This window comes from Parus major, chromosome 5 (genome assembly GCF_001522545.3).
Source record: "Parus major isolate Abel chromosome 5, Parus_major1.1, whole genome shotgun sequence".
Classification (NCBI taxonomy): domain Eukaryota; kingdom Metazoa; phylum Chordata; class Aves; order Passeriformes; family Paridae; genus Parus; species Parus major.
In genome coordinates, this window is record NC_031774.1 from 10470003 (window position 1) to 10487685 (window position 17683).

The following is a 17683-nucleotide window of genomic DNA, read 5'->3' on the forward strand; positions in this document are numbered from 1 at the left end:
TATGTCAACAGTATTTTCATGTTCATGCAATGGACAATATTGTCTCACAAAGCACTTCCAATCCACTTCTTCATAGTCCAAACACACTTGCAGTCAAGCAAAAGCCATTGTGAACCAGTACCTTCAAGATTCCTGAAGCAGAGTTAGATGGTCAGTCTTCACCTTACAGTGCTGCCTTGTGATTTTATCTGCAAGACTTGTATGTGCCAATCAGCATCTTTTATACATGCATACATCACACCTATATATATACACACATTATATATATTATACATCACATGTATCACATTTAATTTGGTGTTTCATCTATGCAGGGTAAACTGTTTGTGCTTTATTGACCCTATGATCAGATATAATTCCACAGAAAAACACAACTGAGAAGAATGTTGACTCTAGTTTTACTTGATTCAATTTAATTTCCACAAAGCAACATTTACAAAAAAGAAAATAACGTTGGAACTGTCTAGATTAAAACTGAAAACAGTTGATTGTTCAGATGTTTACCTTGAAGGAAATTATCGTGTTCTCCTCACAAACTCTTCTAGTGCAGGGACATTGGTAGCATCTAGCCAGTGTTGGCACATTGAATTGATTATACAATACAAACTCTATTAAAATAGCAATCTTCCAATCTTAACAATGCAATATCTTCTCTTTTACATGCTTTCTCATAATTCATTTTATGCTTCCAAGCATAATTTTTGTTGGGGGTGCAAATGTAAAATGGGCAGGGAAGTTAAGGCCTGAAAGTGTCCCTGTAGCCCTGGCAGAGAAATGTGTTAGACACAAGGCTAGGTCCCACAGAATGTGGCAATCAGCTTCTGAGCCAACCTCTGACCCCACCTTAGCCTCAAGAGAGGGTGACCAGATACCTAGGACTTCATACTCAGGATTTTTTTCTTCTCACTGTCCCTTGCATTTCAAACCACTCTATGATTCTCTGTGAAAAAGTGAAGAAATTTGTCGGCTCTTCTGTAGCTTTTCCTCAAATTTCCTACAATGCTTTTTTTCCTTATATATAACTTATCCATATATTTTATGTCTGACATTACATCTGTTTCATATTTACTCTCTACCTACTTTCTTATAGATAAGAGCCTGTGACAGGTTAGACCATTGCTCAAAATGTAATTTTGTATTATTTCCTAATGTCTCACCTGTGGTTTTTCAGAGAATGTTTATTCACCTGAAACAAAAATTGCAAGGATTTCTAGTGTTAAAATTTTACCAAAGAGACATTTGCCAACAATCATTTTGTTACATTAATTCCCAAGCATGGAAGATACTGCCTAAGCACTTGACCTCAGTATAAAAAAGTGCACAGGCTTCTGTAGTGGTTCATAAGAAAACAGATAATACATTTCATTCTTTGATGTGCTCAGGCTTACAGCTGAGTGAAGAGACATTAAGCAAAGCTAGAATAGCAACATGACACACTAGCTGGATAGAAAGGATATCCATAGATATCTAATTAAAATATCCCACTGTAGCTCTAGGTCCCTTGACTATTTACTCTTAAGTCTCCCAGTGCAAAGAAAATTATTCATGCAAAAGACACAGACAAATTCCAAATAAGTACAAAAGCAGCTGCTGTTAAGTAGTTAATCTAGACTGATACTAGCCTTTAAACTCCTTCACAGCTTATCATGAAAGGAACAAAACATTTCATCTTTCAGAGGCAGCAACTGAGACTGTGATGTTATCTTTCTTACAGTATGGCTTTGAACTGTGACATTTATTCTGACTTTCACCCTCATTCCTATTCCTAGCTTCATGCTGAAAGAGAATTTTATTCATATTTGCAGATATTCTTTTGTAACTTTTATTCAACCTTTACCTTGAGGCTTTCTTTTTCCCCTTAGGAAAGTTTTTTAAAAAAAAATTTGATCAATTGAATTTCATGATCACTTTTGAAAGCAAAGAACATTTTATGATAGCTTTATATCTGCAACAAAGAGTATGTGTTAACAGAAGGGATCCCACTGAGGGAGATTCAAATATTTTAAGAATTATCAGTTTGACTGATACTGTCAATATGGAATCATTTGAAGACATGAATATCTGAGGTGTTATTCTAGCCCATCTAAATGCAAAGTTTTTCTAACAATTTTAATGGAGCCCAGATTCTGCCTCTTCCTTTTACTTCCCTCACTGAAAAGATAACCAAGCAATAAATAAAAATATGGGTAACAATTCCTCCTTTTTTTTCTTTTTTCAACATTATAAGTGAGCAGGGAATTATCAGGTTGGGAACAGAACAGAAATTGATGACAAGACAAAACCATCCAGTGACTATGAACATGGTCTGATTGACAAACAGAGATTATTCAAGCTTCTGAGACTTCCAAAAAGGGAAGCACTACACCATACATGTGTACCAGGCTTGCAGAGCAAGTCTTTGAACCTGTGCAGAAGAGAAACCTCTGAGCAGAAAAGGCACAATTCAGAAGATGCTGTAGAGGTATATTTTAGAAATGCTACTTTATAAAAATGAAGTAGCAAGAGAAAAATATAAATCAATTTACTGAGAAGAAATACAGGGGTTTAGATAAAAGGTCATGCCCCCTCAGCTCTCCTTTGTCCTAAAACAGACATAGCTGTTACAACTTGTCTTTGAAGAACCCAATTATTTTCTCCATTTTCCCCTTCTTCCTTTTCTGTCATGTTCCTAATAATTGCTTCCTGTATTTTCACATGAATAGGAGTCTGTGAAGAAGTAAAAACCTTAAGACCTATCATGCTCTTCTCCTTCCCAAAAGAATGGATTCTTCTGCTCTGCCATTGAAAGAGGAAGTGAAGGAGCCAAAGTAGAAGCAGAGAGCTAAAAAAAGAATGTGGAAGTTCCTTTAGTCGTGTAGTATTCACAGACAATTGTTAGGTCCTCACTGAGTTGTAGCTGGCCAAACAGTGCCGTATCTAATGCCTAGATTAAAGTCTCTCCTTTGTTCTATATAATTCAAAGGTCTCAAGCTAATAAGAAAAAAAACCCTACCTATATTTAATGAAAGGAAATTATTGAAATAATTCCAAGATAGAGAACCTGTAAGATGAGACTGAAAATTAAGAAAAATTTATTTTTATTTAGTTTGTACTTTCTGAGCCGTCCACTTACCACAATAAATACAACAGTAATTTTGAAGCCACTACTTATCCAACTTCTGAATCTTTCAGGAAGTTTCTATGGCAACATCACACCAGTCCATCAAAACAGTTAGCGTTAACTTTGTCTTTTAACATGGCATCTCATGGCAACCAGCCTATTGGTGAAAAGTACTGGGCCTGTTACTGCTCTGATTAATGTTCTGAAGCCTTTTGCTCAGTTTGATGTTTCTGCATTATTCTACTATTTATCAAAAATAAAAATTTTACTAGAAAAATACTTACTTTTAATATAGGGTTTCTTTAAGTTACAGATTGCTGTGGGGTTTACCTAAAAAATGAATGGAAAGTAGTATGTTTCAGTTAAGGAGCCTTGTTGCATAATCAAGAAAGGGAAAAATTCTGCAAACAGCAATGTGTAGCTTTTCATTCTCTTTAGAGAATGCTGATCTATGCCAGTTTTTCTGCTAGCACAGATTAGTCTGTTCTTCCTAGGTTCACTGTATCTGTCACACTGATCCTTCTGCTCCTTTCTCTTCCACACCTATGCCAACCATCCTTATGAGTGGACAAACAATCTTGAGACAGGTGCCTTCCCCACCACAGGCATGCACATGGTTGGAGGCAAGAACAATATGAAAGGTTGGGTATGGAGCAGAGCTCCCAGCTGTGAGACTCTCTCCATGTCAATAGCAGAATTTGTTCTGCAGTGACTATAATTTTAGTCATCTATATTAAAACACATCTAAAAATTACAAGAAGCTATAGTGGTCTTTTTTATATAAAAGGATAAATAGAGCATTTTATTAACACTTTATGCAGCAACAAAAGTGACACAGTCCACATCTTTTTCATTAAACACAGCAAAAGCTATGGTCACGTTTTACATCACTTTGAGGCACAAAGCAAAATACTTCTTTTCTTAAAGTCAAGGTATGATTTGCATTAAAAAAGGAGAAAAAACAATCCTCAAGTTGTATATTGTGGTAGCAGGGTTTCCAATCACTAGCACAGTACAATGAACAGACCAAGAATCCAGAATGGATTATTACATACAATAATAATAATTTGATTGAATTAAGAAATGGATCATTGTTGTCATTTTAGAGTATTAAGAAGTGGTCTGGTGTTGTGAACTTCAGTTGGTTCAGTTTGGTTCAATCCCAACAACCCCAAGTATATACAACAAGCTAAATGAAGGTTAATATATCATCTAGAAGATTATGCACTTCATAATGCATTGCACTTATTGCTTGGTACACTAATGTTGCAGTCGCTGTTGAGTTATGCTAAAAAGACAAGCATAATGCTTGTTGGCTTCTTTCAACCCAACACTAGTTATTTACCACTTTGGTTTATTGTGAGCTTTTATGTTACTCATATTCAGTGTCCATTTTTAGGTTTGACTGAAAGACAAATACAGCTTTTATTTCAGGGATTTCTAAAATAACAACAATTTCTATAATTACAGTATCTTCAATAAACATATTTATGTATATAACTGTGGCATGATGTGTAAAAATATGAAAGCTATTAAGGGAAGGATAAGGGTTAAATTATTCTGTTTCTTCTATTGGTTTCAAAATATTCTGCAAAACAAATGCATCCTTTTTCATAGGGCAACTTGCTGATAGTAAACTTCTCTTTGGAATTTTGTAAAAGACTATATTTATCTATGTTATATTGTTTGGGTTTTTTTCCTCTTTCTAAAGACACCAGTACAAATTCAGAAAATACTATAAATAATAGAATAATAAAGCTTGTTTTTTTTATAAAGGGATTTTCCAGGCTGTTTGAAAAGTCAGACTTAGTATTTTATATTGTTTTTATATTAGTTGATAAATGCAGGGAAGAACATGACAATGTCTATAATTTCATGAGATTCTGTAAAGAATAGAAATAAGAATTTGTGCCCAAACATTCAGTATAAAATTCCTAAATAATTCATTCCTTTATCACAGAGTAGCCTGCAGCATATTATCACAATAAACATACAATATGCCCTATTTGTTCTTTAGGCTTGATACAATTACTATTAAAGGAACTGGATCAATCCTCATAAATGCCTAGGACTCAATTTTTCTTCTTTAAGAAAGTTCTTGTCCTAGACTAAACACACAACTCCTATTTTGCACTGAGTAAATGTGTGTCCTTAACACAATCTCTTTCAATACAGTGTAACAAATATATAAGTGCATTTTTAATGATCAAGTAATTTTGGCATTCTAAAAAGAGCATTAGATGTGCCAACTTGGTTGCTTAATTGTGCTTTAATCTTTAATTATGAGTTTTAGCTCTTGTATACTGTAAAGTATCTACTTGCCTCTATAGTTTTGACCAGTAAACCCTTAAAAATCTAATGTTTATAGAACAAATATAGCCTAATGAAAGTGATAACATCACAACTCATACAGATTGCACTTTGATGTATTTTTTTTACAGTAAGACCTTCCTGTTTGATATGTGTTTACAAGTTTATACCACATTTTATTTCTGTGTGCAAACAATCACAATGAATTTAATCACAAACACTACAAAATTTACCAAATATTTAGGTTTGTTATGAATAATCTCTTTCCTTGTAGTTGTATGAGTCTTGTACTTCCTCTTGTACAAATTCCTCTTTTTTCTCCCAGCCATTTGGCCAGCCACCATTGACCTGGGTTGTAGCACCATAAGACTTGGTGGTACCATAATTTACATAATTCTGAGTAATGTCCCCTGTCTCTTCAGCAAGTTCATCTTCATGAATAAAGCCACATTTCTCTTCACTTGTCTGTTCAGGGTCTGCCCAGGGTTGTTTCTCTCCTGAAGCAAATATGCCATAAAAGATCACACCTCCATAGTGTACTAAGGCAGCAATAAGGAAGACATACTGCCATTCTTCACGTGTCTGTAAAAGAGTAATTTTTTAAATCAGAGTAGCACATAGATTTACCTAACTCTTGTGAGCTGGAAGACTTAAATTAGGGATTGAGTTTGTGATAGTAAGCATAGCTAAAACATTTAAGTGTACATTTTAGAAATATTTATATCCATCTTTCTTTGAAAAATTTATCAGCTCACAATAGCATCAACCTAGTGGGCATATAGTGAAGCCTGCCTCAAATTTGTATCCCTGGATGCAAGTCCCAGACTCCAATATGGATATATGGATATCCTGGCAAGTTGTACTACAGAAAGGTCTTTCTCTTGAAACCAATAGCAAGATTCGAAAACTGTACTTCCATTTACCTTGTTCTTTGTCATTGCTCCAACAATTATAGGGCAAACCATTCCAGACAAGGTCCCGACTCCATTAGAAATCCCCATTAAAATGCTAGCATACCTCGGGGCAATGTCTAAATGGTTGACATTGAATCCTGCAATAGAAAGGTCAGTGAGCATTCACACCAAGACAGAGCAGTACTTCAGTTGAGAAAAGTGACATGACATTTTTACTGTAACATATTTGGGCTGCTTAATTGCATTTCTTTACCTCTATAAGACTTATAATGCTTAAATATTCCTAGAGAGACTCTGGATTTTCATTTTCTTTTAAGAAAATATTTTAAAGGGATACCAGGTTAATTTTCTCCCAAAACTGCAGTTTAAGAAAACCCCAAAACCTCCCAGAAGTGTCTCTGTGGAGAACCCAGAAGATATTTAGGCAGAAAAAGAATTTGTATTTCATAGTCCCTTCCACGCCCATTTCATAATGTAAGTAACATGTCTTTTTTTCTTCATGCTTGTAATATGTTCCTTCCCTATTACTCACATTTTTCTTTTTGTCACCAGACCAGAAGATAGGACTTCTTTTCTATTCTTCAGTGGTAAATTGGAGAAAAAATACAGTATCTATAACTGAATTACTAATTAATTTTGAAAGATATTTACTTGTTCTCTTGCATTTTCCACAGAACAATTCTGTTGAAAATGTATGCAGTAACTATTTAAATAATCTGAAGAGGAATAATGAATGTTCTCAAAATAAGTACTTATATAAGTGAAATCAGAAACCAAACCTTTGGCTACAGATAGTAAAAGGGAAAAGGAAGGCAGTATGATATGATCAGCTTGGGGAAAATTCCATACGCTTCCCAAATTGAACAAAACAGGAATGATACCTTGAAGAAGACGTGAGATTAAGGACAGATTTTATTAGAGGAGATTTTAGATGTTTGGCACAAAATGAAAGAGAACGTTTTTGAGACATAAGGAACCAGCATGGGAGAGGATACTAAAATCACAGTGGGAAAACAAGGAGAGGCCAGGTGACTTGTGCTTGGGAAGGGGAAAGGCAAAGGCAAAGGGTTGATGAATCAGCAGGAAAGGGGAATAGCTGAACTTTATCTCAGAAAAGAAATTCTGGTAATTAGGCCCCAAAATAAAATTATATAATACTAACAGGCCCCAAATTAATAAAATAATACAATATTAACTAACCAATAACCAATACACAGTGGAAAAAAATACTTCTATTTAAACAAAGACATATATTTAGGTATCCTTGTGTAATACCAGTCCATATGCCATCTCTTTGATTTCAAGAAAAATCTGTACATTAGCTTCTTAATGAGGAGAGAGTCTAATTTGCTGTGATGAATATGGAAAGGATTGAATTATTTGAACAAAAATAATCTAATATAAAAGCTGTAATATCAAATGTATATTCCTTTGTAACAATCATAAATAATGTCCTTTGGGAATTTCAAAGTGAGTGGGTTTTTTTTATTACTATCCATGAATAAAAGCAAAGCTAGATATCCTGTCTCTTAAGATAAAATAATTTAGTATTAATAGTAATATAATCTTACCAGATATGGCAAATCCACTAAAGCCCACAGCAAGCACTAAGAATGAAATAGCCACTCCTTTGCTGTGGGAATATCCCACCACAAGAAGAAGAGTTGCTTCCATACCAAAACCTGGTGAAATAATAAATAAAACCAGGCATCAGATTTAATTACTTCTCAAATAATGCAGGTCTTAGGATACTATGATATGTCATAGAAACACAAATAAAACATTACCTCAGGGTGGGATATAATCAGGTATTTCTTTCATCTCTATAAAACACATGTTCTTCCTCTCTCAAATAACACTTATTTTACTCTCTGTATGCTAATTTATTGCTACTTTCTGTCAGTTTTAAGATAAAAATGAACACTTGTGATGTAGTTAGGTCATCCCAGCCAACTCTCATGGGAATATACATTTAACCTGCTTGTGAATTTTCCAGCCCTTACCACAGCTAATGTGGCTTTAACATCTCAGAAGCCAAGGATGTAATCTCAGGTAGTTGTCTGGGCTCTCTTGGTGTTTAGATAAGGAGCTAAGACAGTAAATAGCCAAGGGTAGGAAAATTACCCTCCAAAAGCTCATCTATTTCTTTAACAGTCTAAATGGTTTTCCAAATACCAAGTAACTAAATGGAAATGGTGATTGGTAGCACCTGTGTTTTCTTTTATTTAGTAACAACACCTGCATTACATAAAAAGTGCAGAAAGCATTTCCTCCTAAGAACATACAACTGTGCAGTTTGTTTCTTTATTTTATACAGAAAACAATATGAACATTCAATCCCTCCAATAAACTTTTAAATAAAATACAAAGACTTACCTCCACAGTTCATTATCTTTCTCACATTAGTCGTTGAAACAATCTGCCTGCTTCTTAAAAAGTCAGCAATTTGTCCCCCAATAGGAACAATAATTGTCATCACTAAATGTGGTACGGCAGATAAGATACCAACCTAAAATTAAAATTAAAATTAAAATTAGCCAAGTATAAACCATAAGAAAACCTTTATTCTTCATTTTCTGAAACATTCAGAAGCTAAATAGTTATTTCTTTTCAATGTCACTCCCTGTGTTAAAACTGAAAGTGTTAGATTATGAAATTAACAAAACTGGTGATCTGAAGATTTTATTTTATTTTATTTTATTTTATTTTATTTTATTTTATTTTATTTTATTTTGGTCCAGTGAGAATTTATAAGACCCTCTGATGCCATGACAATTTTTGTTTACAGATTGTTTTCATAATTTATATTTAAGCCAAAGCTTTTTCCCCTCACTTAGAGTCCCCTTGTCAGAATTTTCAGAATATTAATGATCAAACATGTAAAACTGAATTGCTACATTTCTTTTGGTGTTTATTGCAGCTTTGCAGTAAGCCTCACATACCTAGACAGATTCCCTGTGGATAATCATCACGTGCACAATGGCTATTTGTCTTTGATTTCTGACTAAGCTGCAAAGTGCATGGGAGCAAAAGATATGTCTGAAAAACTTTTTATGTAGTGAAAGATAAAATACTAAATATCCATTGGTGATATTCTAAGTACTACACATACATAGCAAAATAAGATGTAGTACTTTGTGATGACTGTTCCAATAAATTATATGTGTGCATTCATATTTACGTTACAGGTCTGATCCAAACTTCACATGAATCACATGGAACCTTACATCAACCCTATACTCATATTTTGCCACCATCTTTTCTCCTTTCTACATGAGAAAGGGAGAGCAGTTCTCACCACATTAAAGTGGCATACAGAGAGGTGACAAATATTATCCTTCCTAGAACAAGATGGCACTGCTTTTTGAAAGACACCTGGAAAAATGCATTTGTCAATGCTTTCTGTACTGCTTTGATGGGATTTTGCAACCCCATTGGCATCAGGGACACAGTGTAATGGGTCAGCTGACACCTTTCTAATACCAAGCACATCTGGTTTTGAGCACTTGCAATGCAGCCCCAAGTAGCTCATCACTAAATCTCATCCTGCCTCCACCTTTCCCTATCTCATCCTTTATCATAACTGTTACTTCATTCATTCATACTGGTCAAGGAAACAGCAACTGGAATGAGTAAGATTTAAGATATAAATCCATGATAAAGATGTGTAACACTTTTCTTTCCTGTTCTTCCTAAATACTATGAATGTAGCTCTGATATTTACTTAGTTAAAATAAAAGCTTTACATTCTTTTTACATACCTTGCTTATTTCAAATCCAAACACTTCCTCGAAGTAAGCAGGCTGACTAATTAGCAGCAAGTAAAAAGTCCAGCTTCTACAGAAGTTTGCAACTATTATTGCATAGACTGGCATAGATGTAAAAAATTTTCTCCATGGTGTTTTGTATTTCTGAAACATAGAAAAAGGATCCAGTTACCATGTTGATCATTATCAACCATCCATCTTCCCTTTCCTTACCCTTTTTTAGCTATGGTCCAACAAGCACATATATGCACAACATACAAGTTACTACCAAATGCACAAGTAGAGAAACTCAGAGATACATAATTGTATCACAACACCTATGTACAAGTGCTTTTATCTCAGTCATATAAACATGAACATACATGGACATAAGATCAAAATAATAATGTATTTAAATGACATTTTAAGTAATAACATCTTTAAATAGTGTCTTTAGAAGACAATGTTGCTGTATGTAAGGCAACAATCAGATTTGACATTGTAACTACATGATTTCATTCATATTTGCTGCAAACATGTATTTTAGCATTTAAATCCTAATTGTAGTATTCTACTTTTTTTTTTTTTTTAATCAAGCCTCAGCTGAAACTTCCTGGTCAATATTGTTTTTTGTTTGTTTTATTGTATTTTTAAAATAAATTGCATAAAGAAAAAGAGAAAGACAGATGGACAGTCCTGCTGGGTTCCAGCACCTGTCCACAAGCCCAGGCTTCCACCCATCTGTGTTGATCCAAACACAGGATCCATACTCAGATAAGTGCTTGAAAATCACTTCAGCAATAATTCAGGTTGAATTCAGTCTACTATTGATTTGAACACTGGCTTTTCTTCAAAGAAAAACAGTCCATAGATGGATATTTGCAACACCCTGTATACCTATTAAATTACACCTAAATGAGAGGAAAGGATTAATTGACTTAATTAATGAGAAGCCAGCCAGAAATTCATCAAACTTGATGGTATGGAAAGAATTTCAGCTTAAATATTTTAGAGGCAACTGAACTACTGAAACAATATAATCACTTTGGAAAAAAGATGTTTAATTAAAAAGCCACAATAAAAAATAGACATAAATTGTACAATCCCAGTTCAAATTGTATGGACATCCTTCAAAGGGCTCATTTTACATCAGGTTTTCAAAACCATGAACCTTGCTGAATGCTGTTGAATACCACCTGAGAAAGGCCCTCAATAACACCTAAAAATGTCAGCTATCAAAAAATGGCTCTAATATTTTCAGTTCCTTATTTAATATGAAACAAAGTTTTTACGAAGACAAAAATTATTAATTCATGAGTTCAATCAAGAACCAGTGTTCTGACCAAATAGAAAACATAATGAGGGTCTACTGGGAATGGATGGTGCAAAAATTTAAGCAATGAAGTGAGACTTAAACGATTTTTTTATTTTCCTGAGTGAGCAAACATGGCAATAGCTTCTTTAAAGCCTTTCAGCAGTTACAGAAATAATATGATTATTTTCATGAATGGAATGGCTGGAAAATTCAGAGTCCATACATGGTTTTTAGCAGTTCTTGAGAACTAAACCAGTACAAAACTAAGATTATATTATTGATAATATGTCTCCAGCAAAATTACTGCAATAACGGGAAATGTTCTTATGGATCTCAAAGCATGCTCTATTGCAACTTGCAGTCTTTCTAGCAGACAAAACATAAAGTAATACAGATTGGCATTTTCTGATGTTCTGGGGACCTCAAAAAACACTGAGTAGTGCTTTTCCTGAAATTTGCTTTTATGAAGATTAAAACCTTACAGAAATTACTATATAAGAAGAAAACTGGCTTTTCAGCTCAAGATATAAGAAAAGTCTAAATAAAATTGCAGTTTCAAATGTAGCTGTACCTCTTTTTTATAATTTGGAGTTAAAAGAGAGGCATAAATTCCATGAGTCATCTGCTAGAAGAACTGGAACCTATGTTCTCTTAGTGCAAAAACAGTATCCACCCAGAAATCCACCAGCAGATTTAAGATCTTCCCATCCCCCAGGACCACATTTGTTCAAGTTGCTCAAAATATACTTTTCAATCTTAAAGGAGAGTGATTTTTTGTTGTTATCTTTATATGGGTGCTGGGATGTTTATTTTTCTTACTATCTCATGGAAATATCTCATGTGGGTAATATTCTTACTTCCATTGCACCTAAGAGGTTGGCACTCTCTCCAATGCTTTCTTCTATGTATCTCCTTTCTTCATCTGTGATTGTAGGATGCTTTGCAGGACTCTCATATGAAACCAAAAGCCAAAACATGTACCAGACTATACCAAAGCTCCCTTTGGAATGGAAAAAAAGACTTTAAAAAGAAATACACAGTAAAACAGCAAACAAGGAAGAATAATCTGAGAAGAATTACAACAAATTTAAATGGCAATTGTTGTCAGTGTGTCTTTACTGAGTTCTCTCAGTAGAGATAACTCTCCAACAGAGAGTTTGATACTGTGAATAATACTTGTTCAAAACACATGTAGAACTATAGCACAGTGAAGTAGTCTTTGCTTCATTTACAGCATGATTTCACTGGAAGTGAATATTCAATGATCTTAACATCAATTTGTAAAATACAAGGCAATGAAACAGCTTCCATTTCATTTCACCAAACTGTAAATGAAGGCTCATTCAGCTTCAAGATGCTGCTGTTTGATTACTGCACTAAATTTTTTACCTGCAAAATAGAAGACTGGCAATATTTTTCAAAATAGCAATGCACTTCCTGAGTAGTTCATCAAATTTTTATAATGCTTCCACTTAATTCACATAAATGCAGAATTAATTCCCTTGGGACATTCTTTTTTGTCAGTGTAGGTTAACAAAACTGGTGTGAATAAAGTTATGTAGGTCTTCAGATAAAAATCAGGACAATTTATTCAGGGAAGCTACTCTAAATTTGCAGTTTTATCAGTGTGAGAGTTGTTACTGTGAGCAGATACTATAGGTCTGCACAGAAGTTTGCACTGCTTGTGCTAAAGGTGATGAAGGTTTCAACATGAGCTAGCTTTTCTTATTTAATTAGGTTGCTTTCTCCATACTCTAAATTCTGTTCTTTCATTGTTCTTTTGTCCAGACTGTACTTTTATCTTAGAAGTCCCACTTCTCTGGGGTTTTTGTCCTCTTAACAGTAGCTTTTACATTTTTAGAAAGGGTAGAATGAGGTCATACAATACTGAGTGAAATGAGCAGAAATGCGTACCATACACATAGAACACAGAAGACCACCCAGTATATTGCACTAGAATCCCAGCTAAAGGCATTGCAATGACAGCTCCTGCATAGGAACCTACAAAACAAGACATGGATGAAAAGGGAGAAAAAATCAGTTTCAAAACATTTGTACATTATAAATGGAAGGAAGTCAAAAATACAAAGTTACTTACCACAAAAGGAAGTGGTTGCTAACCTACTTCTTTCTAATGGGGGGGCCCACTTGCTCCAAATACCGTGGCAGGCAGGGTAGGTGACCCCCTGGGGAATGGGTGTGCCACAAGTTAGCTAATGCTGGTCAGTCACTCAGTTAATTGTCTTTGAATGAGTTTTTATTTTTAATTGCTATAAACAAGAGGTTTGCACTTTTATAGCAGTAATAATAATACTTTGTCCTTTTATAGCAGTAATAATAATACTTTGTACTTTTATAGCAAAATCTGAGCACAACCACAGAAAAATGTCAATATTTATTCAAGCTGAAATGGGTTTTGTATATCACTCCAAATCATTAAAGAAACCATATGAAACAAATATAAAACATGTTTCCTTTTGTTTCCCCTCCCCCTTTCAGGAAAGAATTGCAAATAATTAAAGAGAAAGAGTATTAGTGCACAAGAACCAGAGTCAAAGGAAGGATGGGAACACAGACCCTCTGAAGTCTTTCTGATGCAGGACTGATTTATCCAACCCTTATTTTTTTTAATCTAACATTTAAAGCATAGTCTAGGAAATCCAGATTAAAGTGCCACTGCTCTAAAACTAGGAAATAAGATCTATAACTGTTTAGAAATATACTTTTAAGAGAAGTCTTTAATGAACTTTCTTGACCATGTAAAGCAAGTAGTTGAATGATATTTTTGACTTGATTTGAAACCAGCTATCTTTTAGGTCTCTCTTCAAAACTAGACTTAGCAATAGAAAAACTAAACCTGTAGTGTTGAAATTTAAAAGATGTTATATGAAATGTACAGCAACTGTACACAAATTGCTGGTTAAGAATTATGGTATATATACATCATATATATTATATAGGTTATATAGATTCATTTTTCTCCTAATCTGATAATTTGTTCCTCCAAAAATTTATAAAAATTAGAAAAATCAGTAACTTTTTGCATGCTGAGGGTTTCACAAATATTCAGAGGATGAGCCTCCATATGCAGAAAAATCACTTCTGTAAAATCACTTCTGTAACATCACTTCTTTTGTTTTGAAAGATCCTGTGCACAGTTTCCTGCTTATTTCAGTATTTTGTAATTTTAAAAAATATATAAATATATAATTATAAAATTATTGTTATTTATCACAACCCTTTTTTAAAAAGTCCTGTTTGGAATGTTTTGCATTCATAATTCCTTTGAACAGTATTGGAGAAATGTGTGAGTCTACAATAGATATTTTATTGTGTAATTCATTACCCACTTGCTTCTTGTCCTCTCACATTTGCAGTGAAACATACCCTCTGTGCATGCAGATCACTTGTCAGGAATGGATCCAAATTTATACACATATGCTTTAAGAAATTATTTCACAGTCACCTAAATTTCAGGCTATTTCTGCACCCTTTTTTGGAATCTTTTAATACAATAAAGTACAATAGCTAAAAGCAGTTAATGCAACAGAAGCTTTGTGGCCCTGAGGAGCAATGAACGAGCCACCAGGGGAAGGGGAAGGGGAGATGAGACAAGGGGAGGCAAGGCTCAATTATTTTTTTTCCTCTTTTAAATTATAGTAAATCTTTTATTCAGTCCAAGAAAAACATGGCATGGTCAGGACTTAAGATATGACCTTAGGTTTTTATTATATGTTTATTCTGGGATGCTGACCATCAAGTAATTGTTGAGAATTACACCAGTATAAGCTTTATGCAGTATAGGAGTTTAGTGAAATGTCAGTTCTAAATGCATATCCCACTGGCTTCTCAGCCAGAGAATACTTTGCCATGAAATTTTATAGCTGAAGAAAAATCAAATAGGTATAATTCATACATTGAAATTATACTCAATATCAGTAATAAATTCAAAATCATTTCTCTCTTCCTTCCAAAGCTACCATTGCTAGTTAAAGGCTAACAAACATCTATCACATTTACTATTTGTTATATAATTTTTCCATACCTCTACAAGGCCCTGCAAGATCCTAACGAAGATGACACATCCATAGTGCACCCTGGCTGCAGATGGTATTAGCATGTTGAGGGAAGATGTCAGCAGTATAGCAGCACCAAATACTCTGCAAAGGTGGGGAAAAAAGGAAAAGTAAGAAACTTCAGTGTTGTTCCAATTGGCTTGTTCTACATATGCTCATATATCAATATAGATGTTCTCTACATGTGTTCTGTATATGAGGAATATACTGACTGGACTGGATAAGTAAGTGTCTACTTCCATCTAGTGTAATAATCTGTCTGGTAAGACCCAGACCAAACATGGATGTATTTATCTATTTAGCATAACCTCCTAAGGAAATATATCTTATGCAATCACAGGTATAGATACTACTTTCCCTATAAACACACACTTTACTTTAATTTTCACACTAATTTCAACCAAATCTGATTGACTACTCCACCCTCTGGAAACAAAACTAGAAATTTTCTCCAAATGGTTTGCCAAAAGAGATGGTCAGTAAAAGAGTTTCTCTCTTTCTTTCTGTAAGGAAGTGTCACCATGCATTCATTTCTTATGAAACAGAAGAGAATCCACTTTCATACAGGCCAAAAGCATCAGGCAGAATTTTAGAGCTGGGATTTTCTTAGACACTAGAGTTAGTCAATCTGGAAACACATATCTGTAGAAAACAGATCATTCTTACTGCTATTTTTTTCACAGGCTACTCACTAAAAATTGATCTTTTTGATTCCACAGCATCCTAACTTCAAATAAAGCACATTACAAAGTCTAAATAAATGCATGAAATGGTGATCCATTTTAAATTCCACTGATTTGACTGAATTTTCATTTGACTCAATTAATATCCACTTATTGTAGGAAGAAACCTTTTCTCCAGCATTATTGTGTCTTTTTTTTTTTATAAAGCTATATAATGCAAATTAAATCTGATGATATATGACATCACTGTTTCTGATGTGGAACAGATTTGACAGAAGCCTTTGACCTTTGCTTGAGTTCTTCAGAAACTGGTACAGTGCCTTAAGTTGGTGAAAACAGATGTTGGGCTACAGATGCAGGATGCTTGGGCTAAAGAAGCAGGATGAAAATTCTCCTCAAAGACACAATATTCCACATTCTGTATTTACAATCACAGTCTGAAACAAATCTTCAAATAGCAAACTGAGTATATGCCACTTTTATTTGATACATATATAAGGAAGCTTTGCTAAAGAGCTCTGAATCTTTTCTCCTCATAGTGTTCCCTTTGATCTCCATCTCAAGTTAAACAACATTTAGCTGCCTGTACACTGTATTTCTGGCTTTGCTTGTCAGCATGTTCAATACATTTGCTGGGACTGTCTAGGCATATGATTGTGTTGCACTGTGAGGACTATTTGACCTAAATTTTCTTCAGCTCTTGATTTCTTTATGTGTAAGTTTCTACCCCAAAACTACATGCACTTCATTTCCTTACAATTTTATACCTCCTTATGGTCACATAAACTCCAATGATTTTGTCCTGTTAAAATCACGTGAAGATAGAATATTAAAAAAAGCTATGTCTTTATAAGGATGGGATTTACAAAATTGTTCCAGTAGCTAACTGTTTCTTCAAAGAAATTTACTCTAGTTTTTTAAACCTGTATCTGAAATTAGCTTCTATTTGCACACAATTTAAAGTTGCATTTCCCAGAATTATCTTTGTTCTCATGTTTACTAAAGAGAAGCTATTTCCTTGAGCTTGTTCCTTCTAGAAGACAAAGGAAAATGTAACTGAAGGAATGATTGGAGACATGCTTCTTCTAAATTAAAACCTTGCCTGTTTTTAGACATAGAAATGTTGGTGAATATTCAGTTACATCAGGGTGCAGATGATGAAATAATTCCACAGCATTACTTGTGAGTCAATTCTCTCTCTGAACTATATTTTATGAGAATGATTTCCTCTCTCTCCTCAAAAATCTAAGGATTTAAAAGTAGAATAAGTTAAATTACGATTCTCACAAGAAATGGCTTTTAATTCTTTTTGTGAATCCCTATTAAAAGTGATGTCATGCATGGCTATTTCAGTGAGTCCCTTTCCTCTACAAATCTTAATCAAGAGCAAATAAATCTTCCTATACTTACTTTGCATCCTCAGTGCACAATCATAAATATCATAAGTATTTCTCCTTTGTGCTCTTTAATCTTCTTTTGTTTATTTCCATAAATACTAAATTCTGCCTAACAAAATATTGTGATATAGTGCTGTTTTTT

The 17683-nt window shown here is 34.0% G+C and overlaps 1 protein-coding gene across 1 annotated transcript in view; it reads right to left on the reverse strand.

Moving 5' to 3' along the window:
• Window positions 1-246: 246 nt before the first annotated feature.
• Window positions 247-17683, reverse strand: part of SLC17A6 (solute carrier family 17 member 6) — a 32391-nt gene continuing 14954 nt past the window's right edge. The window contains exons 4-12 of the mRNA XM_015631716.2: window positions 15431-15545; window positions 13484-13571; window positions 13300-13386; window positions 12243-12385; window positions 10086-10235; window positions 8701-8833; window positions 7896-8006; window positions 6334-6461; window positions 247-5992 (exon numbers count right to left, since the gene is read on the reverse strand). Coding sequence (XP_015487202.1) covers window positions 5660-5992; window positions 6334-6461; window positions 7896-8006; window positions 8701-8833; window positions 10086-10235; window positions 12243-12385; window positions 13300-13386; window positions 13484-13571; window positions 15431-15545 — 1288 coding nt within the window. The 3' untranslated portion in view covers window positions 247-5659. The remainder of the gene's footprint in view (window positions 5993-6333; window positions 6462-7895; window positions 8007-8700; window positions 8834-10085; window positions 10236-12242; window positions 12386-13299; window positions 13387-13483; window positions 13572-15430; window positions 15546-17683) is intronic.